At 40.7% G+C, this 27,517-nt stretch overlaps 3 protein-coding genes and 1 long non-coding RNA gene across 5 annotated transcripts; 2 read left to right on the forward strand and 2 right to left on the reverse strand.

Moving 5' to 3' along the window:
* Positions 1 to 15: 15 nt before the first annotated feature.
* Positions 16 to 1,539, forward strand: Ppt2 (palmitoyl-protein thioesterase 2). The gene is made up of 6 exons (XM_002051218.4): positions 16 to 203; positions 312 to 411; positions 465 to 506; positions 572 to 679; positions 766 to 1,039; positions 1,096 to 1,539. Exons 1-6 carry the CDS (start codon positions 72 to 74, stop codon positions 1,292 to 1,294), a joined length of 855 nt encoding a protein of 284 aa, XP_002051254.1. The 5' UTR covers positions 16 to 71; the 3' UTR covers positions 1,295 to 1,539.
* A 2,351-nt stretch (positions 1,540 to 3,890) lies between these two features.
* mre11 (double strand break repair nuclease mre11) lies at positions 3,891 to 6,362 on the forward strand. Of its 2 annotated transcripts, none has more exons than XM_015172563.3 (6): positions 3,891 to 4,221; positions 4,281 to 5,322; positions 5,378 to 5,538; positions 5,595 to 5,937; positions 6,004 to 6,105; positions 6,240 to 6,362. In XM_015172563.3, exons 1-5 carry the CDS (start codon positions 3,995 to 3,997, stop codon positions 6,100 to 6,102), a joined length of 1,872 nt encoding a protein of 623 aa, XP_015028049.1. In that variant the 5' UTR covers positions 3,891 to 3,994; the 3' UTR covers positions 6,103 to 6,105; positions 6,240 to 6,362. The 2 variants fall into 2 exon arrangements, with proteins under 2 accessions (XP_015028049.1, XP_002051253.1); XM_002051217.4 differs by having other exon boundaries at positions 3,892 to 4,221; positions 6,168 to 6,362.
* A 21-nt stretch (positions 6,363 to 6,383) lies between these two features.
* On the reverse strand, positions 6,384 to 8,206 carry Osi21 (Osiris 21). Its single transcript, XM_002051216.4, has 2 exons — positions 6,909 to 8,206; positions 6,384 to 6,849 (listed from the first exon to the last, which is right to left on the reverse strand). The coding sequence occupies exons 1-2, from the start codon at positions 7,619 to 7,621 to the stop codon at positions 6,729 to 6,731; spliced, it is 834 nt and encodes a 277-aa protein (XP_002051252.1). The 5' UTR covers positions 7,622 to 8,206; the 3' UTR covers positions 6,384 to 6,728.
* Positions 8,207 to 24,848: 16,642 nt separating this feature from the next.
* LOC116651377 (uncharacterized) lies at positions 24,849 to 25,941 on the reverse strand. The gene is made up of 3 exons (XR_011416701.1): positions 25,794 to 25,941; positions 25,427 to 25,724; positions 24,849 to 25,336 (listed from the first exon to the last, which is right to left on the reverse strand). It is a non-coding gene; the product is annotated as an uncharacterized lncRNA (long non-coding RNA).
* Between the last annotated feature and the right edge of the window lie 1,576 nt (positions 25,942 to 27,517).

Genomic DNA, 27,517 nt, shown 5'->3' on the forward strand with positions numbered 1-27,517 from the left:
TTTTGTTGCGTATGTAAATAAAATATTTGCAGACTGTGTTTGTTTAGACGCATATTATTTGCAAAGCTAAAATGCGGATTAAGTACTTGCTAATTGTGTGCATGTACTTTATTGGATCTCTGGCATACAGACCAGTAGTAATAATCCATGGTATACTGTCGGGAGCCGAATCTATGACGCTTCTGGTGCGACATATCGAGAAGGTAAGTGAGACCTTTCTTTGTTATTGTTTATGCCCCCTATGGCGAGTTCAAAGTCAACCCGACAACGCAATAAAAGATTTCCTGCATTTTCATTTTTTTTCTATTTAGCTGCATCCGGGTACAGTTGTATACAATTGTGATAAGTTCAGTGGTTGGTACAGCCTGGAGAATGCCTGGTGGCAAGTGGAACAGATCAGGGACTACATAGGTAAGCGAACGTACCGCTAAAACAGTTCTATTTATTAATTTGATTTACCATAGGTCAAATCGGAAAGCTACATCCAGAAGGGATCATCGTGTTAGGTATGTTTTCATTAGATATGTATATATATAAATATATGTGTAAGTGCATTTTGAATTCTACACAGGCTACTCTCAGGGAGGACTCTTGGCAAGGGCGGCAATACAAAGTCTACCCAATCACAATGTGAAAACCTTTATATCGTTATCATCACCCCAAGCGGGTCAATACGGAAGTAAAATAAACATGACACACAATAAACATACTTATATGGGATCAGTTATTTAGAGTTAGATGCACTAAGTTGTCTTATCTTTGCAGCTAGCTTCTTGCACCTAATCTTTCCGGATCTTGCGGCGAAGACGGCCTTTGAACTATTTTACTCTAGGGTGGGTCAACACACATCCGTGGGTGGCTACTGGAACGATCCGCATAAGCAAGAATTATATATGAAATATAGCGAATTCTTGCCATTGATTAATAATGAGAGGTTGAGCTCCAATTCAACATCATTTAAAATGGGCATGGAACGGCTTGATAAACTAGTTCTAATCGGAGGACCCAATGATGACGTTATTACGCCTTGGCAGTCCAGGTAAAATATTTGATATGATTAACATAGTGAACCATAGTGAATCATTTGATTTGCAGCCATTTTAGCTATTTTAATGAATCATTGGATGTGGTCCCGTTTTATAAGCGAACAATATACATGAATGACTCCATCGGCCTGAAAACCTTATTGGAAGACGAACGACTAATAATTATTGTCAAGCCCTTTGTGCATCATCTCTCGTGGCACACCAACAAGAAAGTTATCAATGAAGTTATAATGCCATATCTGGATTGATCAGATTTAACTAAAGCGAGCAGAAGGCTGTGATTGGAATGGTTAAACATTCAATTTTGAACTGATACGAATAAGAGTGCACAATACACCGTACAGGTGTATATATGACCTAAAAGCTGTATACTGTCCGCTTTCTTAGAACAATTAACTACTTAAATTGTTACAAATAGAAAATATTTTGAATGGTACAAGCGATATTTTACTGGAGATTAAGACTACAATCGAAATAAATAATGTAATTCGTATTTCACAAATCTTTTCAAACAAAAAATTGTGCAACGTTCGGCGAAAGAAAGTTTATACCTTGGTACTCAAAGCGCTACATTTAAATGAAAGGCAATCTGATTGGAAATATATGATTGTATTAATACCATATGTATACATATAGACGAAAAAGAAACGGTACTTACATACGTACGCAGTTGCCGTCAGTTGCGCGCGCTTTAGTATTTGAAGACATTGCTTTTGTATGATTAAACTTATTTTGCATCAACTTTTTGTTTATTTAATGCAAACACAGCACTAGACAAGCACACAACAAAAATTAACAAAAAAAATGCAAATGGAGCTCCATTTTTAATTTAAGAAGCGCGCAACCGTACGAACAAGCCATTTTTTTTTTTGCGAATTGCGCGCGCTTCGAAATTTCACGACATTCCAACTACTGCATATATCACTTTTGAATGATTTAACTTATTTTTCATTAATAAATTTTTAATGCAATTGAATGCAAACACAACACTAAATACACTAACTAAGTACACGAAAAAAACAATTAAAAAAAAGCAATTGTAGATGAAGCTCCCTCCAAATTTAAGCAGCGCTGCCATCTTTTTTTGGCAAATTGCGCGCTCCTAAGAATTTCACAACATACCAGCTAATGCATATATTGCTTTTGAATGATTAAACTTAATTTGCATAAAAAACACTTTGCGAAATTGAATGCTAACAGCACCTTTATAAGCACACGAAAAAAAAAATTAAAAAAAAACAGGAAAATTGTAGATGGAGCTCCCTCCAAATTTAAGCAGCGCTGCCATACTTTATATGAGCCTGCCATCTTTTTTTTGCAAATTGCGCGCGGCTACAAATTTTACGCCGTACCAACTACTGCATATATTGCTTTTGAATGATTAAACTTACATTTCACTAATACATTTAATTGGTATTCAGTGCAGACACAACACTTAATACAAACTACACAAAAAACACACGAACAAAATAAAAAAAATATACACTTTAGATGGAGCAGCCTCCAAAATTGAAGCGCTGCCGTACTTTGTATGCACTTTTTTTTGCAAATTGCGCGCTTAAAAACTTTGCGACAAATTAACTACTAAATTTATTTTTCCGTAATACACTTCAGACAAATTTAAGCAGACACAGCAATAAGTTTATGTTTATGAACCATAAAATTAAATATAAGCACAACATTTAGTATAAACTACATACTTAATTCACGAATAATGCATTAGGTGCAGCTCACGTTTGACCAGATCATATTAAAATTTAACCAGCGCTGCCATATTTTGTGTTTGTGAACAAACCATTTGTGCCCTGCTAAGTGCGCGCGGTTTCCTTTTGGCCTCTAAGCAATTTAATTGGCATATTGGTTGTATACGAATGAAAGTGGTTTTAATTAATAAACTATGGTGTAATGAGTTAAAAGCACAACATTTAATCGAAAGAACATTATCTACAAATTTAAACAATTCACTAAACTTGGATTGGTGGCATCTCAGCATTGAGCAGCGTTGCCATGCTTTATATTTGTGAAAAATCAGCACTGTTATTTGGTAGTCGATCAGAACGCTGCAACACGCGGAACAGTTGTAATATTTTTATTTTTGAGTGTCTTTTAAATAACAATCTTTTAAAATTTATAAATATGGCAGACAAACTATAAATTACAATAGTTAAACATTAACAATTGTCCCTAAAAGTGAAAAACATTGCTTAAACAACGCGATTTCTTAAGGAAAAAGTTGATTTTCGGTAAAACGGTAAATTTATAACGGGCAGCGCGCGCAGTTACTGTAGTGTTCGTGTTGGTGAAGTGTCTACGCGGTTCGTGTCGTACGTTACACGACTGCGCCCCTCGGTCGGTTGGGCGGGAGGTGGGATGCAGCACATTGCATCGGGGTTCGCGCGAAAAATATAAACTTTTTAAAGTGAGACCGCTATAATCAACGCTTTCTATAGAACTAATAATCGAAAAGTGCATTATATTTAGCTAAAATTTATATTAAAATTTAAGCTGCGCTGCCATGCGCTGTGCTCGTGAAAAACGGTAAAATCCATGTACGCCAGCCCGCGCAAAAATTGTGAATGTCTTTATTTGTCGAATAACCTAAAGCAAACTTTTAAAATGGAATTTTAAGCATTACAAATGTGGCATACAAGCTCTAAACGATGCATATACCCCTTTAAAATAGAACATAAAAGTGACGTGCTGAAGTTTATATTAAAATTTACACAGCCTTTCCTACTTTGCGTTTGAGAAAAGAGCACAGCTGAGTTTTTGTGTATCGATAATATGCTGCACGGGCAGCTGATTTTTTGTGTATCGATAATAAGCTGCACGGGCAGCTGTTTTTTTTGTCTATCGATAACAACCGGCACGGGCGCGTTAGTTGTGAAATTCTCATTTGTGGAAGGGCAGAAAGTCAACATTTTAAACAAATATTAAGCATTATAAACATGGCGGACACCGATACAGCTGAAAAGGATGTCGACAATATAATACGCATAATGGTAGCCACTGACAATCATTTGGGCTACGCTGAGAAGGACACGGTACGCGGCGAAGATAGTTTTACGGCCTTTGAGGAAATACTGGAACTGGCAGTGTCCGAGGATGTGGACATGATATTGCTAGGAGGTGACTTATTTCACGATTCAGTGCCTAGCCAAAATTCGATGTACAAGTGAGTGAACACTATTGATAGAATTTCAATATTTAAATAAACATTATACTTACTTTCAGATGCATTGAATTGCTGAGGCGCTATACTTTTGGGGACAAGCCCGTATCGTTGGAGATATTAAGTGATCAGTCACATTGCTTCCACAATGCTGTTAACCAGTCGGTTAACTATGAGGATCCAAATCTGAATATTTCCATACCAGTGTTTTCTATACACGGCAATCATGACGATCCCAGTGGTTTCGGTCGATTGAGCTCCTTAGATTTGCTTAGCTCAACGGGCTTGGTGAACTACTTTGGACGCTGGACTGATCTTACTCAGTTGGAGATTAGTCCGATTCTCATGCGTAAGGGCGAAACCAAGTTGGCACTGTATGGACTAAGTCACATTCATGACGCTCGCTTGGTGCGCATCTTCACGGACTTTCAAGTGACCATCAATTGTCCCAAAGAGTCTGAGGAAGATTGGTTCCATTTGATGGTTGTGCACCAGAACCGCGCAGATCGTGGACCCAAGAACTATCTGCCCGAGGAGCTTTTGCCTGCGTTTTTAAACTTAATTATTTGGGGTCACGAACACGACTGCCGCATTGATCCTGAAGTGAATGCGTTGCGTGATTTTTACGTTTCCCAGCCGGGCTCTTCGGTGGCCACCTCCCTGGCTAAGGGAGAGTCGATTAAAAAGCACGTGGGTCTACTGGAGATATACAAAACTAAGTTTCATCTCAAGCCACTGCCGCTGCAAACTGTGCGCCCCTTCATATTTGATTCGATTGATATTGATAGCTATGCTACAAAATTGAATCTAAAGCAGGGCGATGCCTCTATAAAGGTATGCGATTTCGCCAAAAACCGTGTCGAAGCCATGATCGAGGAGGCCAAAAGCTTGCTCACGGGACACCCAAAACAACCGACGCTGCCACTGATACGTCTACGTCTGCGTTACACTGACGAGACGCACATGTTTAATACCATTCGATTTGGCCAAATGTTTAGCACACGTGTTGCTAATGTGGCGGACGTTGTAAAGTTTGAGAAGCTAACCAAACGAGCGAATAAGGATAAGATTAATGTAGACAGGGATGCTATGCAGCGCGTAATGGTAAAGAACTATCCTTTTACTTTAAGTTGCCCTTAAAACAAAACTGTTATTTTAGGAGGTAGACAACACGGCGCGCGTCGAGGAATTGGTAGATCGTTATTTTGAGGAAGTCAAGGATAAACATCCGCTCAAGCTGCTACACTCAAAGGCGTTAGCGGAGGTTACCTATCGCATGGTTGAGCGCTCCGACAATAATGCAGCCGATCATATTTTCAAGTTTGTTAACTCCTCTATAAGCGAATTTGCAATTTCAGTAAATATTTCAATTGCAGATTTTACAATGAAAAGGCCGTTGAACATTTAATGGAAACGCTGCCCTCTATTGAGAATATAAATGATGAACTTGAGAATTTTAGGCTGCGTTATAAGGCGGATGATCTACTTAAAATGCTAGATGCTTCTGATCTAAAGACAGCTGCATATGCTTCTGCTGCTGGCAGCAAGACGATTAATAACGATGGGAATTCGTCCCTTGCGCCAAAGGCATCGACTGCCAAGGCTTCTGGGCGCGGTGCTAGTCGAGTAGGTGCCGCGCGTGGTCGAGGAACTGCTGCGTCTACTAGTGCAGCAACCACTCCCGCTAAGCCTAAATTGAATGTGTCCGTTAACACAAGAGTAAGCTCATTTAGATATATTGTATTTTATTCTCGCTATTTCTTTTTTTTTTTTTGCCTCGAACAGAATTCATCGAACGAACCACAAGGGCTTATGGACGCCTATAACAAGGGACGCAGAAATAAAGGCAAAGTAGTCTACGTTGTATCTGATGATTCCGATTAACAGGTACTTAACAATGTTTTACATATAACCTTTTATATCCTAATACACATTTATTATGTTGCCAGACGGCTCGCTACTAATAATCAGTTTTAATTACATGCACTCGACGTAATTCCCAAAAAAAAAAAAAAAAAAAGAACTGGAAATACTCGCAATACCTGTTGGCTTCTATTGCGTCGACTTTATATATATAAAGAACAATCAGTTTATTACGTACTTTGAAAATATATGTGAAGATCGAATTTCTTCATTGAAGGTTATGATTTGTTAAACTGCGTATTGTCTATATCGATGTAGGTATCTGGGATGTATTTCAATTTGCGTTTACAAAACTTAATACTTTTTATTATTTTATGCAAACCACTTGACAATAACTGGGTGCTATGTGTCGTGCACCATTTCCCTAATGTTAAGATATATTACACTTAAACATAAAGCTACAATATATGTTAGGGCCTGTCCAATACGCATGAATATCAAGGATGTTCCTCGCTGCGTTCGGTTAGGCTGGGTTCTTTGGTAGTTTAGCTGCATCGGCTTTGACGAATAACGACTTTTAAGCACTAATACATGTACACACACTACCATACGCACACGAAACTTGAATAACGACTGGAGCTCTTTGTCTACTGCTGATGATACTCGTAGTAATACCGATATGGATCCACTGGGGAGCTTCCGCCGGCAGCTGTAACGCCTACGCCGGCATTTGTTTTTGAGACGGGCCGGATGACATAGGTGTTGCGTCTGAAAGTTTTGGTTAAGATTGATTTGCGATTCTTGCTGCTGGCGGGAATCAGATTTACCTGTTGTGCTCGCCGGCATGCACTTGGAAGCTGGTCTCTTCGCTGTGATCATGTGAAAAGAGCTTCTTAAGCGCTATTATGCCCGCTATGGTGAGGGCCACTTTACTGATTACCAGCGCCTTGCCGGCAATAGCGGCCAGCGCCTTCAGGCCAAGTGGTCCGGCAATGCCCATTGCTGTTAGCAGCGCAGCAATCACATATTTGATGTGTCCACCATCTTTTTGCTTCTTTTTCTTATGCTCGCGACCTACGCCCACATCCAAATCCAAGTCCATATCGATCTTCAGCGCATGCGTGCGCATTAGTTTGTCGGCTTTGGCTAGCAGAGCGCGATCGAGGGGCGCCAGGTTACCAAATTGCCGGGCATCGGTGAGCGAACCGATGACGCTGTCGGTCTCGCTTTGGTTCTGCTTCTCAAGCACCAGACCGTCCACGATTTTAATGCTGTCCTGGTCCAAAGCACGCGATAGGGCTTGCAGCGCTTTCTTCTTTAGACATCCAATAAAGTCGTTTTTCTCCTGACATTCTTCGTAGACACGTCGAGCCAATGTTAGCTCTGGTCCCAGTCCCCAATCGCTGGTGCTTGCCAAGGCTGGGGAAGGATCTGCGATGCTATGCCGGCGCGGTCGCTGCATTTTGGTAGTGGCAGCCTGGACGCCAGCTCCAATGTTGGCGGCACACGCCAGGAGCAGCAACCACTCGAGACGCGTCATTGTTGTGGCGTTGGCGTCTTAAGATGTATCTAATTAATATCCCGCTGCAAATCCACTCCACTTGCTACCAAACGCTAGCGATCTTCGAATGCTACTCCAGCGAAAACGCTGCTCGCCCGTTGCTTTTATAAATTGCCCATTTGCTGGGCATTCGAATGGAAAGAATTGGCGTGCGTCAACGGGAGGAGTCTGCCGCAGGGGCTGGAGTTTTTAAATGGCTTAAACTGTGGCAGCCACTGGTGTTTTCCAATTTAAAATTAGCCATATTTTGTTTTATGCGTTTTTCGAATTTGCGTTTTCTTTAAACGGTATAATCGGCGTTGGTGTTATGGCCTGACATGTATTCGTTATTTGCTCAGCCATGGATGGGATGCTGGTGTTCATTCATGCTCAGATCGCCTTCGTGCTGGTGCACTGATTCCGCTGGCCACCAGATAGTTACACTTTTCAACTTCTCTTGCTCCTCTCGCTGGCGTAAATCTATTTGGAATAGACCTGAATATCCGAATATGCGAAAGTCTCAAACATAGATCTCAGTCTAAGTTAAAGTTTGATTTTAAAAATGATAAATCTAAATTTGGGCAGTTTTTCAGACTACTACTATAACGAATCTGAATTCGGACCGATACTACAAAAAGCCAGATATAGCTAACAACTTTTGAAACCAACAAATCAAAACGGTAAACTACGTCGAAGTGCAATGGGCGATCGTCATGAAAATCCAATGCATTTTTATGATGCGTGCCATAACATAATTAAACTTCCATGCAGCTAGCCATGGTCCCTCCTATCGTTGCTGTTCGTAATGCCACAGACAACAATACATATGAATGAGGATAGAAGCTTGCAGTGAATCGGTTAGGTTAGCCCAATCATACAGCCACTGCATAAGCGACGATGCTGTGAGCTGGCTGCACATTTGGTGCAGTGGCCCAATGGGTGAAATTGAGTTGAGTACAGTTAAGAAATTTTCTTTTCGCTGGCAGCTTGCGCACCGACTGTAAAAATCATGCACGAAAATATCTTATGAGTCTGGTATGCGCAGATGAAAGCGGCCCCCGGGGAGAGAATCTAGATGATTGCCAACTGGTGACACTTATTACTGTATATGGAGTGAAAAGTGTTGGAGACACTTTCGACTGCCAAAATAGTTGCCTTTTATTCGTTACAATCCACAAATACGTTTGTCTCAAATGCGAATGTATGCATAAGTGGTACACTAAGTATTTATCTGAGTTGAGTTTAAAAAAAATATGATTTTTATGTCCTTGCAGAGGTTAATATATTTGATCGAAAGTAAAGTGCAACGCGTAGAGGAAGACATTTCCTTTTTTTCTGATAACCATGTCCGTCTGAGTTATTCTATGGAAACTAGTCTAATTAGGGTGCTTAATTGGAAAAATAAAACAAGTTCACGTTAATTTGTATTTATATGTATATACATATATGTACATGTACACACTTATTCTTAGGAATATGCCGAATTCGTCGGCTGTTCACACATTTTCACAAAAAAAACCCCCAAAGTATTTTGCGAAAAGGCATTAAAATAAGATAAATATCCATGCTTTTATATTGTTGAATGTATGTACCTAGTATACCATAAAAACACATCATCTCATAGTTGTAAGGCAGCCACGCACACGAAATCCTGTGCTCAAGAGGGCGTAAATAATTTAATACATCAAGAAAATTGGAAATGAAAGTTTCTTTGTTTTGGCTTGGCCGCAGATAACTTTTAGTTTCAATACTCGTAGATAGTCGAAGCGTGCTGGGGAGACGGTAGAGCGAAAACAATCGTACGATTTATTTGCACATTTTGCGCGTGTGTGTTGAAGCTCCTTCGAGCTCTTATCGTCAATAATCATCATATGCTCAAATTTTTGGTCGCTTAATTGGAAAATTGTTGTTTCTGTGGCTGCGTAGTGAACATTACGCCTGAGCGATTGGGTGATTGGATAGCCGGATGATTGGATGATTGGTTGAGCTTCTGAGTGCGTTTGATTGATGAGTCGATGGCCAGAGCTGCGTATTGAACGGACATCATTTTGTGGCATTGTTGTGATAATATTTGCTATGCCGCAATTTGATTGGCATGTCGTCCAAGTAGTCAAAATGTTTCTGGCTCTGATGATACCTTGCGATTGCGCAAAAGCAGTGCCAGCAGTATAGGGCTTAGGGTGGAATATCATTTCATATTTCATCATATTTCATAACATTGCTTGGCACAACGGCTTGTGGGCGTCAACGAACTTACCGCAAATCTAAAATGGCGCCCAAACTCAAATCCTTAGGGTTTGGTTCACCACTGGAGCCCTTTGAAGTTTGCTCAGAATGGCGACCGAGTGTGCCCTCACCTGCAGCGCACTTTAGTGTGCACAATGTTGGAAAATGAAAATGGTTTATCAAAAGAAGGCGAAGCCACAAAGAAAATCTCAGCGGCAGCTGTACTTACATACATAAATACATACATACATAATAACATCAAGTCCTCCATTTGCCCGTATCCCGTATCTTCGTCATGTTTGCACCTTTTGGGCCCTTCTTTCTGTATGGCAAGAATGCCGCAGACGACTTTGTTCTATCTCTTAGCTCTTTGGCTCTGTTGACTGCGGTTCGCTCGCAGTTTTCCATTTTCCAATTTCAACAACTACCGGCAAAGTTTTCACATTTTAAATTTTGGTTGGTTTGCTTTTTGTGCTAAGTTTTTTTGTGTCCCCTTTTTTCCCTCTCCTTGTGCTTAAGGCTTCTCATGCTTTTCGTATTCTAGACTGTTTCCTACTATTTACTTAGGTGTTGGAGTATTTCCCAATTCCCTACAATAAATAAAACTACATACTTTTCATTCAAACAATACATTGGTTACTTATACTCCAAGACACTTAAGGTACGGAATAAATAAATAATTTTATTTGTTTTTAAATAATTGAAAGGGGTTTTCCAGCGTTCACTTGTGAATTTTCCTTAAAAGTGTTTTAGGCAAGAAAGAAGGCCAAATAAGTTCTGGTATTCAATAACGAAATTATGAACATGTGTAAAAGGTTCTAAATTATGCCAATACCTTTTATTTTTAACTGTAGTTTAAATTTGACATTCATACACCTTCTATCCGCATCATTTCGATGCAATTTATGAGAGGGAGCTGATGTAAGTTTTTGGCTTTGCTTTTAGTTTGCATCAAATTTGCATTTGGTCAGGCGCCAGGTGCCACAGCCCAGGCACTCTACTAAGTCGTATTATAACTAGCATATGGAAAATAGGAGCGAGTTCCTATTTGCAATCTTAATATGTGCCCAAGTTCCTGTGGCTAGGCTAGGCTGGAAAAATATTTTGTTTGTGTTGTGGGTGGGTACGCAAAATAAATTGTTGCAAATACAAACAAAAATATAATTTTTGTTCGCTCCCACACAGACGCACATATTTATGGCATGCCGGCACGTACGCGATATATTGCAACCCAATCGATGGTGGGGGGTAGGAAGAAAGTATGAGGGGAGGGGGGGGGGGTGTGTGGCGCAACGGTTTAATTTATTTGCTAAACTTCGTTTATATCCAGCAAAAGGAAACAGAACAGCGAACGTCGCCATGTTGAATGTGCGATGGGTATAGGTCTTGGCTTTGGGTTTACTTGGGGGTTGATTTTCAGCGCCATAAAAACGTGGCAGGGTCCCAGACACCCAGGCTAGCTGGGGTGCTTCGTGTACTTTGTGTTTGTTATGCTTGTCAAGCAGTTTACGCATGCGGAGAGCGGAGGGAGTGAGGCGGAGGGCCGTTTGACTTGGATGTCTAACGATATTTCGATTTTGATATCTTTGGGTGTTATCGTTAAATGTTTGCTCGAAGGGCGAGACGCTCACAATGTGCCATGTTGATTATGGTTACATTTTTGGTATTTACTTTTCATTTCATTTTTTATTTCAGGACCATAAAACCAGCAGGCGGTACAAGCTGCTGACAAGGCATATTCTGTATTCATCTTTATCGCTGCCTCTCTTCACACTTTCTCATTTTTTTTTTATTTTTGCTCCAACTTAAATCTTCTGCTTAATCGCAACAGTTCGAATCATGTGTGTGACTTTTAAATTGGCACTCAAATGTGTCCGAACCATTATATATGTATATATTCCACGAAACTAAAACATTGTCTTGGGTAGTTTCAAACTTAAATATGCATGTACATGGCGTATATGTTACCTTTTTTTTTTTTTTTTGACAAGGGTCTCGGCTGCCCTTCAACTGTCATAATTAAGGCTGAAGCAAAATCTTCCGCCTTCATAATTGCCCAAGTATGAACAACTGCGCCTGCGGCTGTTAAAGTCTAGACAAAAAACTCAAAATTAAGTGCATGATTTGACAGTTGGCACTTGATTGGCACAGAAAGAAACAGAAAAATACATACTAAGTTAGACATATACTTATAACTAATCGTTGGGTGGAATCACTTTTATACAAACCTTTTTTCTTGTTGTTGCACATAAGACAGGAAGCTGCCAAAACAAACCGTTATTGGTCGATAAGAAGTCAATTAGCATACGGTTTACATATGCAAAAGAAACTTCACACATTTGCCCGATTAGGTCTATTCCCAGGAAGGAAAGGTAACGCTCCGAATGGAGCTGGGATAAAAATTCGCGGCTTACAGTAGAAGCGAAGGAGCGGAAAGGTGAGCCGAGTCGCGACTGCTCATTTTGTGATTAATAAGGCTTTTAGGATATTTTATTAAAATGCATATTCGTTGCTCAGTTGTCATTTGCGGCCGTCGGCGAATGTTTATGATTTTCATAAACGCTGCGGCCATTTGCCAGGGACTTGGACTTGCATTTGCATTGCTGCCTCTGATGGCTACCACATCGTGACGTTGTTTTGGTTTGCTGTTCTTGTACCGCGCCAATGTTGTACGTCATAAATTGTCACCGCGTGGCGAGTGGCAGACCCGACTGCGACCGCAACCGTAACCGCAAGCTGTTGGCTCAGAACGGGCAAAGCTGCGACCGTGTCAGGTGAAGATATTGTATCTGATCGCTGTGCCCGCTGCGGGTCATAAACAAGCGATGCGTGGATGTGGTGCGCGATCCTGGGCGACTTCTTTTATTTGTTCTTTCTTTTGACTTTAATTAAAGCAGTTGCTTGTCTTAAGTTTTGTATCTCGTTGGCATGCAAGCACCGCAACCAAAGTAGAAGGGGCAACAATGAGCAAAGCTTTTGGGGGCTTAGTATTGGATTCGTTTATCGGCTTATTTAAATTTCTTTGGGGTTTATATTTATGCCTATAATCAGCACATGGAATCCCGTTAAATCGCCTCATAAGGCAGTTCGCCATTTTCCTGCTTATCAGCAGCAGCTGCCCCGCCCACAAAGCAGGGCTGAGTTTTATTGTGGCGCACAGAAATTGGATTTGTATCAAACACACACACACACATACACACACAAAGTGAGAGATACGTATGTATAGCTTGTGTACATATGTATTTCTGTTTATGGCAACTCATATCTGACAGATATAAAAGCGCACACCCACTCAAACAACACAACCAAAAACTGCCGCCATTTTGTTTGTGTATGTGTGTGTGTGTGTGTGTATGTGTAAGCGAATGACGACGACGAAAATGATAATAAAATAACGCAAATATGGCAGAAGGAAATGCTCGTTATTCGAGGATTTTCTTTTTATTTTATGTATTCGCCACATAAGCAGCTTAAGTGGCAACACACTCAGCCCCATACATAGATATATAAACCAATCTATATGAAGAGAAAGAGAGATAGGTAGATTAATGTTTATATAGACGTGTTGTATATATGCATAAGGACGAAAGGATCATGCATAATGCTGAATACAAGGCATGCCATTGCTGTTGCTGTGTTGTTGCCTCATGTGCCATAATTTGCAGAAAAGCGCCAGCAAAGGCAACACACACATATACTTAAACCTTTCACTCCCCACTGCTCAACCTAAGAGCCATCGTCATGACGGGCATATAACAAGGATACCATTGTTTTTTTTTTTTTTGGTTGCCTTTCAACCTTGGATTGCGTTCAACGTTTCGAAATGGGAATGGAGATTGGCATGGGCAGGGAAATGGGAATGGATCTGGAGGCATATGGGAAAAATGGGTGCATGCCATAAAAACAATAGCGCACATAAATTCTGCACAAATATATACTATGTATATAAAGTATGCAAAAACGAACAAAGAAGTTGGCAATGGGGATACAGCCAGGGGTGTTGCACGCAAAAATGACCGGGAAACTGTGGTACACAAACACATATGCACTCTTACCAAAAATTGTTACGAATAATCATAAAACACGAAGAAGAGTCTGAAAAGTCGTTACACATTTCGTTTGTTTTTTGTTTTTTTTGCAGTGATTTCGTAGGAATTTTAACGAGGCACAACAAATATGCGTGTGTGTGCGTGTGTGAGTGTGTATATATGTGGCCTTGTGCTTGGACTTTTTGTATTTGTACACACAGAACTGCAGATTAAATCTTTTGTATATATAATTAGTAACTTGTCTTACATGTTATATACATACATAACTACACTTGCAACTTATATAAAAAGTGAAAATACGATAGGTTTAATTTAAAATTAAAAACTATATCCCATAACTCATAAAATTGTTTATTCGATTTTTGAGTCCTACATTATTATATTAGTACCTCTTACAGTAAAATATGTTATGGCGCATTTGGCGCAATTTTTAATGTACATAATGGTTTCAATTACAATTACACGAATCGTTAAAAGAATGCCTGAAACATCTGATATCACTGTATATCAATCTTCTACACTTGACGAGGCAGACGGAACAAATGCGACTGCCAGAGACCTTTCACGCTTCGCTGTCGAGGTCACAGATGTTTATATTCGTGCCATCAGCGCTACCAATAATTGTTCGTTGGTTCAAGTGGGCAGGTCTGCCCTTCGACCCTTATGTTATGGATATTTCGGGTGTCGTATGTAAGCGCGCAAATAATTGGGATTTTCCGTGTTTTCCGAATGATTTTCCATTTGTGGAGTTGATGATTTCTTCTTGGATGGCCACTACAAAAATGCGTTAAAATATTGAAATGAAATTGAGTAAGGAATGGGGTCTCTATCCACTCGTTGGGTACGGAATAGTGCATGAATTTGTCGTTTCTGTGCGTCAAAAATATATGCTTTTTATTTTATTGACTAGCCATAAGGATAGCAGTGGCTGCTGATGGGGAGGGTTTTGTTGTACAATTTTATGAGTCAACCTCGGGACCTCATGTGCTGGCGATTCTTGGTCAAGTCGACGTGTAATTGGGAATTTATTAGTCGCTAGAGACTCATTTACATTTTTCTTTGTGGACAAGGAAACGAGGAGAAGGCATATGAGCGAGCCTGCATGAGTTTATTGACTTTTGGGGTGGCTAGTGCGGGATGAGGTGAAATATTTTGATTGCTAGCGAGAAAACAGAACCAGAAGTAATAATTATCAGTTGTTTAATTTATTACTAGACAAATTTGATTTATGCGAATTGCTGAGCCAGTTTGATAATCGAGGGAGTAGGCTATAAATTGACTGCTGAATGGCCAGCATTGAAAGTTGGCTCATGATTGCTATTCAGAAATGGAGTAAGGTATACGATAATAAGCAAAAACAGAGAAATATATTTGAAAACATTCTTTAAACTAGTCAAAGTAAGGTCTAAATACAGCATGAGCTGCGAAGTTTCGCTAATGTTAGTTCTCTGATTATCTTAATCTTATTATGCGTGTAACTCGGGGGGATTTTTTTTTGTGACTGTTACGAAAAAAATCAACAACGTCTCCAATTTCCGGCAATTATTTCGACTGTCGGTCGATTTAATTTATTCGTTGCTCAAAATTAAAATCCGGCAAAACAAAGAAATCCCCTTGTCCAAATCGCGACATAGGCGCAGCCCAGCCCCAAAGCCATACCGTACCGAGTGTCCCCTCGTCACCCCCTGCTGTGTTTGTTAGCGTGATTTTTCATTCCAAGCGCAATTGGTTTTCAATTCATGGCCATGTAATCCCTAGCTCCGTGGGATATTTCAGGGATTTATGTTGTTTTATTTTTTTTTTGTTGCTGTTTTCCTTTATTCTTAGAGCTGGCAATAGATGTTGGATGTGGAGTTGGACTCGTGAATGATCGGGTGGGGGGTGTGAAGGGCCGTGTCTGGACGGGAATCCTCTGCATATTATTAGCGAACGCTGCGTGACTTCCAGTTGGACTTTTAATCAAATGCACATAATTGCCAAAATAAATCAATCAATTTAACTTGGATGGTCCCAAATTAGAAGTGACAGCTGACTCCCCACTACCGCGACCCCAAATTGCCATGAGGCTAGGCTTAAGGCTCCATAGGTGCCGCACACAAATTACAAATAGATCTTAACATTTTTTGATTATTTTTAATAATCACAATACGAACTGACAACGGACTTAGAGACTCTTAAGATTTGGTTTACGTGTCATTTGCAGTACTCCGGCTTGATTTAGAGGGGTGGAAGGGCGTGATATTTGTCTTTTGTTAATGCGACGTCTTAAATTTACATAAATATTCGTGTATTATGTGATAGCGATCTCTAACACCCGCTCTCGCACTCTCAGAGCACGTGTACTGTGCGTCTTTCGTCTGGTAATCCGTAAGAGATAATGTCGCAGACACGTTCCGGTTGCTGGAGCTGACTTTGTGACCATTATGAAAATGACAAATAGAGCGCAACTGTCTCCCCTATAATACGATGCAGTTGTAGGGAAGGGACATAACACTGGCTACAATCTGTGCGCACGTGTGAGATTATATCGAAAAGGATTAAATGTAATTCTAACACGTGAATGCTTCAATTTCAACACCCATTTTTTAACGTGTGCACAGACTTTGTATTATGGATTGCAAGGAAATCTTATCATTGATGATTATTTAGCTTCAAAGTATGGTTACTTCCTAAAACTATCAAATGGTTAAACGCCTATTTACGACTTGTTATGAGTCCAACAACGACAAGCAAAGCCTAAGATTATGGTTCTCTTCCATATTAACCATTTTCAACCATTTCCATTTTCTTTAAAAGGGTTTGAAACGAATAACGCTTACTTACATCTTCGAACTTGCATAGATACAAAGAACTTATACTAATATCTTACTTTGATTCCTGATTCCTGCCTGTTCGAACAGCACTAATCTAAATGCAGAGAACATTTCCAAATTGTTACCCCCTCGGACCTTATGCAGGGCTATTGCCAATTGCTGACAAATTTGTGTTAAAATTTTAAACCATAATTTGCCGACACGGAAAAGGACAAGCGGTGGCGGAAATGACGGCACTGTTATTAGCCGCAGGGGGGAGTTAGACGGAAGGCGCTTTAAAGGGGTGACTGCGCAAGGGAGTTGTGGGGTTGTGGCAGTCCGCAATTGAATTAAAAAACTGCAAAGTACATTTTTCAAAACGACAAACAAAACGAAACGAAACGAAAAGTAAAACGGAAATGAAAACAAACAATGGATCGAAGGAAAACAAAGTAACCTGAGAAGGCAGCCCGAGTGACTGGCGAAGTTCAAACGAAAAATGGTTGCCAATGATGAGAATGTGGATGATGATGATGATAACGCTAGGAACGGGATGAGCATTTGAGTAAACTCAAATGATTGAGGGTGGTGTGAAAATGAAATAAGTATAAACAAATAGAAGCGCACAGTGGCAGCTCAATTTGTACGAAGTCAAATGGCCATGCAGCACCGGGACTAAAAGGACCTCGTCTGGGGCGAGTGGTGTCGCGCAACGCATTTCTGGGGGGTGGTAACTCATTCAGTTTTTAAAATTTTCACGACAACAAAAAGAATATTTGTGATAGGGCAACACGCCAAATTGAAGACAGAGCATATTGTTGCAGTCAGATTTGTGATGGAAGGGGTTGGCCCGAGAGTGGTAGGGCTTACAGGAATTCGTGCCCGCCACTTTTCCCATATGTAAATTGAAACAAAATCAGAGCAAGTGTTGTATGACATTGACTGCTCGACAGCCGCGTGACAGTTTGCGTTGTCGAGGATCCACTTCCGCCCATTAGCGGTGCCTCTTGGACAACATGTCTTCTGTCTTGTTGTCGCTGCATTTAATTTTTTCACTGTTTTACACGCACGTTTTAATGAAGTGACCACAGATGTCCTGGCGCATACGCTGTCTAGACCCCCGGCCTGGCCTGGCCTGGACGCGCGGCAGGGAAACCTCATTAAGACGCGCAATTATAGTCCAATTGTAGCGACAACATGGCTCCGATTGCAGTTTTTTGTCCTCGTATAAATCACGCTTAATAACTAATAAACGCTGAGGACAGCTTGTCCCATGGAACCACGGGTAGTTGGCCTCCACTCAAGTGGCAGCTGTCAGTTTGACCCACACTGCATAGAATACCGTGAAATAAACGCGCGCCGAGCATCCGGAGCTCGGCGTCTGTGACAAATAAAAAGCACCCTAGAGAAATCCATCACTTTTGTGATTTTGTATATTAAGTCATCATTTCTGTGGCCCACCCTTGGGCAGCTTGGCCCCCTGGGTATAAAATCGCACTTTGTCCAACTGTCCCATATTAGGGGTCAGTTTAAATTGAAGACAAGGTTTAGCATTTTTAGATGCTTGCATTGGTATAGTACAAATGAGCGTTAGGCTTTAGTTATTAGTTATTTAGTTCTGATCGACTATAAGATAATTTTGCTAATTAAATATTGCCTGGAAGTATGCAACAGTAAGCATACGATTTTTGATCGATAAAGGAAACGCAACAGAAAATTCACTTAAGCTGGAAAACAAAAAAATTATAAGTATATACATAATACATATATTGAAAAGCAAATGTGGATAAATTATATATTTATAAGCATTAGCATAAGTTGCGTCAACTTCATATGGGGATAAGCTGACACGCCCAAGGGCGTATTTGAATGTTCGCCATCTCAAGCCAAAACGCCAACTCCAACAAGAACAGTAGCAACATATACATTAATTTGCCTGCAGGTGTGCGCGACTCTAATGGGTGTCATGATTAAGGCTGAAGCTTTTTCCTCCCTTGGCGGCATTCTAAAGCGTCAAAATCCTTCAACTTTTCGCAGCATTTGCGCATACAATGAAGATAGGACGGGTACTTTGCAGCCTCGAGAGCACTTCGCCAACAACAAAAACAAAAATGACAAAAGTATTTGAATTGACAAGTGCCATCAAAATAGAAGCGGAATTAAATTTATCATGCGAAGTGGTGGCGTGGGCACATTGAGCGCTTGAGAGCCACCCAACTGAGGGTTGAATTGCAACCAGCAGCCACCAGAGCCGAGCCCAATGTCATCGATCAATTCGAGCGTGAGACAGTTCCGCAGGAAGTGTGAGCAACTTTAAATATTGAATAATGTTTTTTTTTCCCCCACAATTTGAGCTAGAGAAAGAGAGAGAGAGAGAGAGATGAGTCAATGTCTTAAGACTTTTGTGGGTGACTGCTATTATAGGAACGATCAACTGATATGATAAGGACAATGGCAAAGCTTTTTGGCTAATGTCAGAGAGTGGGAGCTGGTTGAGAATCCAGGCAACGAGAATATGAGCAGCTGGTACTTGAAGCTGGTTGGCACGTGAAGATTTTCAAAGCAATTTTAATTTTATTTTGTAATTTGTATTTAATTTCATAATTAGAGCTGAGCCGCGGCACGTTTTCTCCTCAGATTACGACCGGAATGCGACACCAGCAACAGTAGAGACCGACGTTCGCACAAACGTGCTAATGATAATCGGCTTACAGCCAGACTAAACTCTTTTCATTCATAATTTTTGCTAATAGGCCGAATGCCTTAAATGTCAGGCTCTGAAACTAGGGTGCCACGAGAGTGCCAAGTCACGCGACTTGCCGGTTTCCAATTATTCTAATAGTCTGCCAATTTGAAGAGTCACGGCTGCAGATGTGATTGACAGACGGAATCGACTGTGGGCTACCCATAGAAATCATTTTGAAATATTGCCGCGCTTTGGTCTTTTCAATGTAAACATCGCGCGAAAACTGAACAAATTGTTCAACGAAAAACAACAGCAGTCAAACAAAATTGAATATCGGCGGCAACAGAAACGCCAAAAAAAAAAAAAAAAAAAATAGCCAAACGGGAATAGGATGCAAACTACAAACAAAAAAAAAAAAATAGACATATGCATAAGAGTGTATATACATACAGCCAAACTAGTGCAGGACATTTGCTGGACGATTGGTTGGTTTCTATTTTATGGCCACATCTGAGCGTATTGGCTATGGAGAGAGGTACAACTCGGCAATTGGTACGTGTCAATAACTGCTATAAAAAGTCGACATCGCAACACGATGCACAGTTCAAAACAGCAGCCCAACTGCACCTCAATAACTCTCTAGTCTGCAGCTCAAATCAATGTTGCATTTCAATTGTGAAATTGCAAAAATAGCAATTGTCACACGGCCTTACCCATCAATCCCCCATTTAAAGTCGGTTCGAGTTTGGTGACTTTTTGCGAACATTAAAATGAATGTTTTCCCATTGTCAAACCATTTCTACGATTGTAATTAAATTAAACTATGACCAAAATTGACTGTTTGATTATAGAAAAACATAAAAAAAAAGACGCCGTGTGTGGCTTGATTTCATTTAAATATCATTTTTATAGATATTTGTCTGATACGTTTTGCAGCATAAACTTGGGTATTCAATGTTAAAAAATAGAAAATATCAAAACTTTTGTCATAAAAACTGCATTTTCTTGTCTCCAGCGCACATCTGCGATTATCAATTGAATTGTCAATGTCTGCATTTAGCTAAGCGTTGCAGATGAACTATCTATGCTATTATCGTTCATCTATAATGTGCACATACATTTCTGACTGTTCATGTGGACACCCTTTTTGGGCTGGGGTGCTCCTTTTTGTTGTTCGGTTCGTGTTGCTGCAGTTATTAACACGATTGTAGTGATTTGTCAAAATTCCCCGTATGACATGTGTGCAAACAAGGACGAAACAATGAGGATCGTTGTTGACAATGGGTAGGCAGGACATGGGTTGGTAAAGGCACTGGGGTGGGTGTGTACGGCCGGAAAGGGGTGAAACTGTGATCCACTTCTATTTTACTGACAAAAGTAAGCGAAGCGCGCTTAACAGAAAGTTGTTTATTTTTCATTTGACGAAAAACTTAAATTCGCTGGAGATATACATCTGTTTTTGCAACTGAAGCGGTTCAGTAATGACAACAAACACAAAAAAAAGCGAATGAAAAATGTAATAAAATCGAAAGCAAGAAGAAACACAATACCACAATGCCAGGCGAATAAGTTGGATATGGATATAATCAATCGCAGCTTGTGACCGGCTCAGCGCTCTTCGTAGTATTTATGCATATCACTAAAAGTTTAATTAAATGCACATCAAACTGCAGACACCGGAATCAATCACAATTACCAGGCAACGTCTGTTCAGGCCTGAATACCAAAAGCCCGGTTCGCTTTCACATATTGCAAGTTTTTTACAAAAAAAAAAATTGGCGGTATGGAAAAATCAAAAAGGATAAAAGAATCGGTCACAAGGCGACGAAGAGATGAGCGGCTGGATTTCAGTTAAATAAATTTTACAAATTTACATTAATTAAAATTCCAATTAAGTTAACTGCAAAAGCATTTTTCGCAACTCTTAAACGAGACTGAACGCGATAGTCAAAGCTTCTCAAATGATTTTTACCTTCGAACGAATATCAATGGTTAGGTAGAAAGTGTGTACTTACGGGAATTTATCACATTCTTCACATGCTAGTTGGCTTTTGTATTCAACATTTTCACGGCCTTCGACCATCTTGCATTTATAAAAGTTGGGCCAAGAAAATTGCTTCCACACGGTTGACCTCATTAAAGGCAAACAAAGTCGACCACAACAATTCAAATCAAATATAAAAGTCAAAAATTCATCGAAGCTCGACGAGGAAAAGTGGCCCAGTAGCTGGCTACACTTCCACACAACAATGTGCGAGTGTGTGTGTGTGTGTGCGGATGGTGTTCGTGACGGGTTTAGAGTTGGCTCCTTTTCTGCGGGAACGGTTAACCACAACAGGCACCAAGGAGCCACTCAGCACTGGCAGTGACTGGAAATTTGCTTTGCGGAAAAACTTAAACACCGGAAACAATTAATTCCACTTGAATTAACATATGCTCTGATTGCCTCGCGGGGGAGGTAGGCTGGGTAGCGGGTGGCCACAACCAAATCACGACCCCCTTAAAAGTGTTGACTAGCCAACGGTTGCGGGGCGCTCTTCTCGTTGCTGATTGATCGTCCCGTTGTCTCAGCCCCTTTGAAACCCTTAACTTTCGCCGAAAATTAGCCCAAAAGTTCATTTGCGTTTATGAGCCAAAAAAGAGTTGAGTTGCCACTTCGATTAGAGCAGGAAGATGGGTCGAAGCACCGCATCGTAAGCGAACAGCACCAGTTTCAGAAATGAGTTAAAAACTTAATTGCCGGCGGACAGGTAATTTCTGGCACACTTCAAATGCAAACGCCATTAAGTAATATGCAAACAAGGGGTGGCTGCCACCACGTCCTGGGTAAGAGAGCCGACAGCCGACGTCAATCAAGGACTTGACAGGACCAAGGCAGTTCCCATTCCTCGACACAACCGCGACACGTCAGCCATAAAGTCACGAAATACTCCGTCCTTGGCCATTGCGTGCAACCTGCGGTTAGTTGCAAAGTTAGTTTTCCAATTGGCGTGAGTCGTAAGGTAGCAGGACACAGACATAGATAGTCAGGGGTAGAGAGCAGATTAGGGACGCGTGCCCACGTTTAGGCGTAACAAATTACCATTAAACTGCACCAGGCGGGGGACTCACTGATTATTATTTAATGATGAACTCTGGCAGATTGTTCTGTTCAGTGCTCATAGTCGGTCTACTGAAATAATTATACCGCATACCTTTCTATCTACCAATATAACAGTTAGAGGTAAGTGGTTCATTCACCCACATTGTTGTCGGTAATGGAAAAAGTTTAAAATGAGTCGATGCCTTCAATAATTTCGCGCAATAATCTTTTGAAATTTTAGTTCCCGTTGTTATTTTTAATTGGTTGTAGACGGCTTATAAAAAGAACTAGGGGCAAAGTGGTGAAGCTTACAATATTTATTTGTAATGTAGCGCATTTTTCAAGCACCAAAAAGTATGCTCCAGAAAATCGAAGCATTCAACGGACCTGTGCTCATGGTTCGTCTAATATCTACAGTTTATTTTTATTGTTAAGACTCGAGCTTAAGTTCTGACTAAAGAGACTTGCATGTTTTTCTGCTTTCTAGGATTATTTTCTCTACTATCACTATTAACTATGGAATGCAATTATTTAACTGCCTGCCATCTAATTCACAAATGCCAAAAACACCCTGTGAATTTTCCGCGCCGTCAGCAATGGCTAAAGCAATTTTTTAATTTCTTAATTTTTGCGAGCTCATGAGAATTAGCCGTTGCTCTGTCTGTTCACGTTCCACGTAGCCACTTTGGCGCTGTCCACCACCGTCGCCGGTAATATTTCTTTATCTTCAGCTCCATCTTCACCTCCAGCTTCATCAGAGATGCTGACAATGAGATGCGAGGCGACATCGAGATGCGCCCTTTGTTTTCCTGCTGCTGCTGCTCCTGCTGCTGGCAGTAGTGGGCAAAGTTTATTCATTTAGAAAATTTGCTCATTTTCGTTGCGGGGCGGGTACCAAATTATTGTTGCCTTGCTGAAGGGGGATTGGGGAGGGGTGGTTCTGTGCTCTGGAGAAATGTGGTACGTGCTCGCAGTTTTCATATAAATTGCGGCCAATAACATTTTTCAGTTGGAAGGGCAAGAAAAACGCGCACAAAGCAAAAGAAGAGAACAGAAAAAATGGACAAAAGCTGCTGATGATGGCTTCTTCGGGCAGACTTTGGGACCTGGGCACGGGCCAGCAGAATCTGGCTCATTAAGCTAGCAACGGTTGCCAGAGGGATTGGTCAGCATGGGTGTTACTCTTGGTATTGGGCCTGTGGTCGCCCAACCGAGTCCGGGTTGGGAGGAAGCTGCGGAAAATCTGGCCGCGACGACACTTTGCCAGAAATCGTCTTTCTCTTTTTGCTTTTGTTCTGTGCCTGTGCAGCCATTAGCCAAAAACTGTGGGAAGCAGACAGAATAGGGGAGTGAATAGGCAGATGGACGAGCAAATTATTCCCCAAATACCCCGAGGTAATTATAAATGTCCTTCTACGCTCAGCTAAGCCCCATCGGCCGGACGCCGTCTTTTGTCTATCATAATGAGTGGCAGGCGGACATTTGGACATAATTGTTCAATTATTTTGTTACTTATTGCCTAGGACTGTGCCTAGTTCCTCCTTCTCGACATTTTCATCTCAATGCCCAAATGCAGTTTTTTTTTTTTGTTGATGCTGTTGTTTTATTGTGCTCTAGTTCCGACATTTTTCTGTTAAATATTCGTCTTCGTGTCGTCTGATATCTTGAAAATCCATATATTAAGATGTATACACATACATTTATTTGTCTTTGCTGCTTCGACTATGGGCACCACACAACCTCAGCTTTTGCCATTTCGCCATTTTATGGCACAAGCGAATGTCAAATTCAATTACAATGCCAAACCTGCTGTGGCATAAGGGGGCGTTGGGTGTGTCGGCGCAGTGGAGTACAGAGCCTGAGGCCTCAGGTGTGTTGTGCCATTCAATTATAAATTTTCAATAAAAATTTTTCCCTCGCGTTTGTCGACTTTATTGTTTTTGACAGTCGTTCTCGCCGTGCTGGCAAAAAAAAAGCAGACGATTCCTTTTACCCCTATTCGTTTATTGAAAATAATAGAATGAGGGCGTGGCATGCACTGCTGCGTATTACGAAGTGAGAGTGTTTAGTGGGAGTGCTTTTTAAAATTACATCATTTAGCCTCAGGCGAAATTTGCTGCTGTGAATGACATTTTAGTCTCAGAAAAGTCAATTGAATAACTGCGGGCGTAATTTGAAAAACAAGATAATGTTGATGTATTTCTATAAAATTAGTTTTTCTCATCTCTCTGCATGTGGCTATAAATAGCACAACAAATAAAATAACATCTTAGAGTGATTTAATATCAGACTAAATATGCTACTGGCATTCATATATTTTGAGAGGTATTAAAAAGATATACTTATTTTAGTTTTAATGTAAACGTTGTTATATTCCAAGAATAGTATGAGTTCTTTCATATTAATAAATTTAGGTATATAGTTTTCTTTAAAACTCGAAAGCATTCAAATTCCAGAATTTGAAAACTATCGAGCCGAATTCATACTAAAAACGCTTGCATATTCGCATGTGTGAACTGCATTGAATCGCTCAATGACATATCTGTAAATCAGTACGACAGGCCAGAAACCACATTCCAATGGACATTAACCAACTGCAAAAGAACCGAAAGCCGAAGTCAACGAGCTACAAAGGAGCTCGGGAAGAACAGCTTCAATTCAACTGACAGATGGACGGAGCAACAAAACAAAAATATCGCAATGATCATAAATATTACTCAGTTTTGATGTCTGCTAGCCGTTCTACAAGCTTGAAGAGCACCAGCAACGTGGACATAGCTTGTAAGTGAAAATATGCAAGGCGATCTGGCGGTTTGGCGGTTTGGCGGGTTCTTCATCAGAGTACCCTGGAGATTGTCGGCGAACTGGTCTTAGCGCTTCCTAAAAGCGACAAAAATTGCCAAAAATGGATTTCCATTTTTCACACAGATGCATATGCGCAATGCGGTTTCAGATGTAGCCAGGGCTCACCTCTGTCTCTGTAGCCGACTCTGCTTTTCTCAATCTCTTCAAATGACGGCAAAAAGGTGTCGAAGAAATTGTTCAACAACAAAGCCAGTCGGAGCGCAAAAAGAGCTGCCTGCTGCATAAATGAAGCGGCATTGGCCTCAGCTTTAGCTCCGTTCACGTCCTCGTCGACGTGCTGGGTTTCTGGCACTGCCACAGACACGCTGTCTGGCAATGCGGCTGGGACTGTCGCCCTGGCAAAGACAAAGGCCGCATCGTCTGGGGAGCCCTGTGTGGAGCGGTGCCTGGGGGCTACTGGTATCTGTCGAGAAGACAGTCTCAGCAGAGATCGGAAGGCGTCGCATTGTCTTCGAGCACATTATTAGCTTACGTGTTTGTTAAAACAGCAGCCTCGATTTGAATTTCAGCTCCAACTGCTGCGAAGTGAAATATTAAAATAGTTCGCCACCCGATACTGCTCCGATGCCATCTGAGCTCCAAGCGTGTTATGCATCTATTCGTGTGTCTACATATGTATGACATTGACACATTCACACACGCATACTCATACAGAGGAGACAGAATCTTTCCAAACCGGGAAATGCTCGAATACTGTCTAATCTTACCATTCTATGCAAAATATGATAGGAATCTCTGGGATTGGGACGACGACTGAAAATGGCATTACGACCGATGCCCGTTTCTTCTTATTGCAATTCAGCGTGAAGAATCACAATCATATGCAGTTTGTTTGCCTGCGACTTACAGATTTAATTTTTTTTACCATAAATTTTTAAGGCACAGTGGTGGGCGATTGCATTTTTGATATTGGAGCAAAGGTTACTAAAGAAACCCAATTTCCTATGATAAGGATTCACTTTTAACAATTAGATTAAAATAATAAAAATAATAATTATTATAAAAGTATAATAATAACAAAATATAATAATAATAATAACAATAATAATAACAATAATAATAATAATAATAATAATAAAAATAATAATAATAATAATAATAACAATAATATTAATAATAATAATAGTAATAACTAGAGGCAATATTTAAATCTCGTCGCATGGTTACACGGTTCTTAGCAAATGCATCTAGTCGAGAGCTACAAAATATGATTGTTGCTTGACTTGGGAATGAGAAGAGGGAATCATCTCCTTGTTGTGACTATGGGACACGAAACGGAATTTCGAACGATTTGGTTTTGTCTGGTTAAAACGCATCTTTTGTACCGTATTCGAATGCGGCTTTTGCTGATCTTGTTACCGATCTCGATTTTTGATGCCGATTTTGACTGCTACGCGACGCGTTGACAATTCCCTTGAACTGCTGCTTTGGACACCGAGACAGAGGCATACATAAATCCCATAAACGCGACATGGACGCAGGGACAACGACAAAAACGAAAACATGGGGAACAGGAACAGAATGTGTCGGACTTGGGGACCAGGTCGGACACAGAGCCATTGTCACTGCATGCCACTGAGCGACGATACTTTATTCATTTATTCCAATAATAATAATGCAATGCAAACATTGATTGTCATCGATTGTCAGTGACGGTGGCTGCTGGAACGGCTGCGCACGCGCAACAATCCAGCCGGCGACTGGAAGCTGTGGATAGCTATGGGATGGGGAAGCGTGGGGTGATGCAGACTTATGCCCTTTTAGGGTATTTTTGATAGGTGACAGATTTTGTGCACTCGCCGGCGATTTGTGGACAAAATTTATGAGTCGTCGCTGCTGAGATTTCCTGCCCGTATTTACATTTCATTTCGGTTTATTATTAATGTCCCTTCGATATGACGTCGCTTGTTTGAACTTCTCTCGCCTTTTTTGCATAAAAAAAGAAGATACAAAAATTGTGCCAATTTTTATATCGCATCCTTTCCATGACATCACCCGATCCAATAAGCAACGAGTACATATTTCAGTACCGGGCTCGGTGGGGTCGGGACTGGGGCTGGAGCCGCCTGTCATGTAATTGCTTTTTGCGTTGCCAACCACCACCGCCGCCCATCAGGCACTGTTGAATTTAAATGAATTCAATATTGCATTTTCACGCTAAAATGCTTCCAAAAACAGATTTTTCATTTACACTTT

The sequence above is a fragment of the Drosophila virilis genome, chromosome 4 (genome assembly GCF_030788295.1).
Source record: "Drosophila virilis strain 15010-1051.87 chromosome 4, Dvir_AGI_RSII-ME, whole genome shotgun sequence".
Classification (NCBI taxonomy): domain Eukaryota; kingdom Metazoa; phylum Arthropoda; class Insecta; order Diptera; family Drosophilidae; genus Drosophila; species Drosophila virilis.

Bases quoted from the DNA above. Each gene is read 5' to 3' on its own strand.
- Ppt2 (XM_002051218.4), top strand. From the start codon at position 72: ATGCGGATTAAGTACTTGCTAATTGTGTGCATGTACTTTATTGGATCT. The intron at 507-571 runs GTATGTTTTCAT...AATTCTACACAG, and splicing joins AGAAGGGATCATCGTGTTAG to GCTACTCTCAGGGAGGACTC. The intron at 680-765 runs GTAAAATAAACA...TTATCTTTGCAG, and splicing joins CCAAGCGGGTCAATACGGAA to CTAGCTTCTTGCACCTAATC.
- mre11 (XM_015172563.3), top strand. From the start codon at position 3,995: ATGGCGGACACCGATACAGCTGAAAAGGATGTCGACAATATAATACGC. The intron at 4,222-4,280 runs GTGAGTGAACAC...ACTTACTTTCAG, and splicing joins AGCCAAAATTCGATGTACAA to ATGCATTGAATTGCTGAGGC. The intron at 5,539-5,594 runs GTTTGTTAACTC...TTTCAATTGCAG, and splicing joins GCAGCCGATCATATTTTCAA to ATTTTACAATGAAAAGGCCG.
- Osi21 (XM_002051216.4), bottom strand. From the start codon at position 7,621: ATGACGCGTCTCGAGTGGTTGCTGCTCCTGGCGTGTGCCGCCAACATT. The intron at 6,850-6,908 runs GTAAATCTGATT...CAAAACTTTCAG, and splicing joins CATGCCGGCGAGCACAACAG to ACGCAACACCTATGTCATCC.